This window comes from Frankliniella occidentalis, unplaced genomic scaffold (genome assembly GCF_000697945.3).
Source record: "Frankliniella occidentalis isolate FOCC.00 unplaced genomic scaffold, Focc_3.1 Scaffold97, whole genome shotgun sequence".
Lineage (NCBI taxonomy): Eukaryota > Metazoa > Arthropoda > Insecta > Thysanoptera > Thripidae > Frankliniella > Frankliniella occidentalis.
Window position 1 is genome coordinate 964,096 of NW_026267226.1, and position 3,160 is coordinate 967,255.

A 3,160-nucleotide genomic window follows, 5' to 3' on the forward strand; every position below is an offset into this window, starting at 1 on the left:
AGAAAAACGGGCGTAACTCGCTTAAAATGGGTCTGCGACTCGAAATTTCGACGGAGAGTTAGTAAGAGGGTGCTGTCAAACCAATCCCAACCATTTCCAGCGATTTTCATTTTTTTTTCATTTTGGCAAAATTTACAAAGGCTATAAATTGATGGGTCCGGATTTCGATGGAGGAGTATTCGAATCGACAGGGGTGAACCAGGCACCACAAAACTACCTTTGATTCTGTCAAAAACCACCCCTGTCCACAGAAACTTGAGTTTTATAAGAGCTGGTAAGAGCTGGTCTCTTTAACTAAGGGTGGGTACGTAGGCTACCTTAGGCCCACTGGCTAAGAACTCCGCTGTATTGGGTCGCACCATGATATTTAGACAGAGCATGTGAAAAGGGAGTCTGCCCCACCAATCCAAACCAATTCCTGCAATTTTCCAAATTGCCACGAAAGGAAGCTCCTCATAGTCAAGACAAATTGGACCAGCGTTGGCGGTTACTGTCATGTCATCCCACCTATTCTTTTGGGTAAAATGACTCCATAGACTTCTCTTGCTCATGTCAAGAACATTTCTGGGCCGAGTTCCTGCAATCATATTAAACGGTACTTTTAGCGCTCATCAACTATTAATTACATATAATTTACTCATACAATACACTTTTAAATGCCTCTCCCCCCATGCGTCTCTAAATGACTATGGTCTTTCAAATAACTAATTTTGGCACTGGATTAAACATTAATTACGAAGGGGCAGCTGCAAATTATCTCCAACGCACATTGATTGATTGTTTGGGGGATTACGCAAATAGTACCACTCGGTTTGCACCCCAATCAGAAAGTAATAAAGTTTTCTGTTCCATGAGAATAAAATAGAGTAAAATATATGATATGTGATAAAACACTGGCAGGTTCACCCATTTGCATGCATAAGGACCTACAACAGTATTTAACATACTGCATGGATTGGAGGAGTCTACCCATTCAACACCTTTTCAACAAAGCTGACAGTGAGCCAAATTATTTACATAACGGGCATCATTTACTCGGCCTCAAAAGATAACTTACAACTTAATTGTGCGTGTAAAAATTGAGCAAGAGGAGCATAACCTCCTACAACAATAACCGGAATGGAACAATTCAATATTCCGGACCGGAAACAAGTAATTACTATACCTTGCGATTAATAACGAAAAGCGGCGATGTCCACTCTAAAATTCTGGTTAAAATCCTATGATCAATAATTATATGAGTAGGTATTATCGGTATTTTGCAGAAACGCCGATCGTGACACCGATGTTTGTTTACGTTTCCATAAAGACGCGGGAAATGGGCGGTGCGGGTGGGGAGGAGGAGAGGGGTAGGGGACGCGGCACGGCAAAGGGGGAGAGCAATAATTACGGCATACTCACCGACATATCGTGGTCGCGGGATTTGTGATTCTTTCCTGCTGGGGTAGGCAATCCCGCCTCGCTTGTCCAGGATGTGATCCTTTGGGGGTGCTTCCTGTCCCGTGCATCGTTGTGTGGCTCCAGGCGGCAACGCCAAGGAAAGTGCCATGGTGACAACAGTGAAATGATCAGGATAATAAACTATGATGGGCGATTTGCTATTTATAATAATTATATTTGGTGACTTTTAAGAAATATGCACCAGCCCGTGTGTAACGACGTTCGGAGCCGAATCGTATTTGTCGTGGGAGTGTCATCGGCGTGCTCGGGAGGTCCCCAATGACGTCCCCGGGGGCCCGGACGACATCGGCACTACCAGATTTGGACTCAGCGTGCGAGAAAACCCCCAAACACGATATATCAGTCGTCCTGGTCGTTCCGAGGTTGACGGTCGGTCGGTCGGTCGGCCAAACCGTATCTTATTTTGACAGCCCCGTAGTCTACTCACGTCGTGTCGATAGTACTTGTGGAGCACAGTGACTGACTGCACTGTTGAGCTTTTTGCCGTCACTGCTCGGGTTCCAGAGGATATCAGGGTGCAGCCAGGGCTTCATACGCGGGTGGTGAAGGAGAGCCTGCGACTCTTCCTCAGGGCGTGGTGACCGCCTGGTGGCCACCCGGAGGCTCGCTCGAGGCCGCCCATCCGGCTTGGGCGTTGTGCGGGCGGCCTACCCAGCGCTCGTCGGGCGCGCGAGAGCAGCGCCTTTCGGCCGCTCTAGGCCCACCCCACCTCACGGCGTTGATGTTGCTGTCCCCGCCGGCGCCAACGTGACCATCAGCTGCTTCGAGATGGGCAGGAACGCCAAGCAACGAAACGAACTCTTTACGCAGCAAACATTCAAACAACTACAGTGTAGGCGGGTAGCAGGGGGTATCGCCGCTCAGGCGCTGAGGGTAGACCACAATCTACAGACAGACACTTGGCGGGAAGGCCTACCCGACGCGCCGCAGGCGTTGTCATTCGGAATCGAAAAAAGTAGCTTTTGGACTTGCCCTAACCAACATTGTTTCTACGAAACAAATTGAATGGAAGTTACAGAGATTATTTTTAGACAGCCCCTTAAAGACTGTTTCTACCAGAGGGAAAAAACGTGCCCCCCCCCCCTTTCCCTCGCTCTTCCTTTAGATGGGAGCCGGGACTTGGGCCCCAGCCGGGAGTCGATCTCAGGGCCGACAGTCTTAGTTCGGATGAAGCTGCATGCGCCTCTGTCGATTGCAGCGAAAACTGGTGTAGCTACAAATTGGGCGTGTGGCTGGGGGCGTCGGACATCACATATTTTCCGCAAAGGGATCTTCTATTTGGGATTTGTGGCCACAAAAAATTTACGCGAGCTCGGCGCCTGCGATTCTTAGGGTAGGCTACCCCGCACTTCACGCGTGAACTACAGGCAAGATATAGCGTGTCTACCAGGCGCTATGCGAGCTTGCAGGAGCCGAACTTGGTTCGTAACGCCGAATGATGGACGAGATGATAGACGTGGTTGCTGCTGATGCGACGACTGGTAACGTTACCGGAGAAGTGCGGCACTGCGCCCATTACCTGGTAATGTTGGAGCTTTTGGTAAAGTTCGGAATGAATGCCATTTCCTTTTTTCTCTCAAGTTGTTGTTCTGTGTTTCAACACATGTTAGTCACCAGTTTTGCCATTAATCGCGTTTGCTTTTCTGTTGATGATGCCAAAGAAGTTAAAATAATAATCAATCAAAAAGAAAGGGGCTTT

The 3,160-nt window shown here is 48.4% G+C and overlaps 1 protein-coding gene across 3 annotated transcripts; it reads right to left on the reverse strand.

The window, feature by feature from the left end:
• Positions 1-29: 29 nt before the first annotated feature.
• On the reverse strand, positions 30-1,951 carry LOC127749823 (uncharacterized). Of its 3 annotated transcripts, none has more exons than XM_052269605.1 (2): positions 1,402-1,951; positions 30-577 (listed from the first exon to the last, which is right to left on the reverse strand). In XM_052269605.1, exons 1-2 carry the CDS (start codon positions 1,547-1,549, stop codon positions 291-293), a joined length of 435 nt encoding a protein of 144 aa, XP_052125565.1. In that variant the 5' UTR covers positions 1,550-1,951; the 3' UTR covers positions 30-290. The 3 variants fall into 3 exon arrangements, 1 of the variants encoding a protein (XP_052125565.1); XR_008011375.1 differs by lacking the exon at positions 1,402-1,951 and adding an exon at positions 1,166-1,309 and having other exon boundaries at positions 507-577; XR_008011376.1 differs by lacking the exon at positions 1,402-1,951 and adding an exon at positions 1,100-1,303 and having other exon boundaries at positions 507-577.
• Between the last annotated feature and the right edge of the window lie 1,209 nt (positions 1,952-3,160).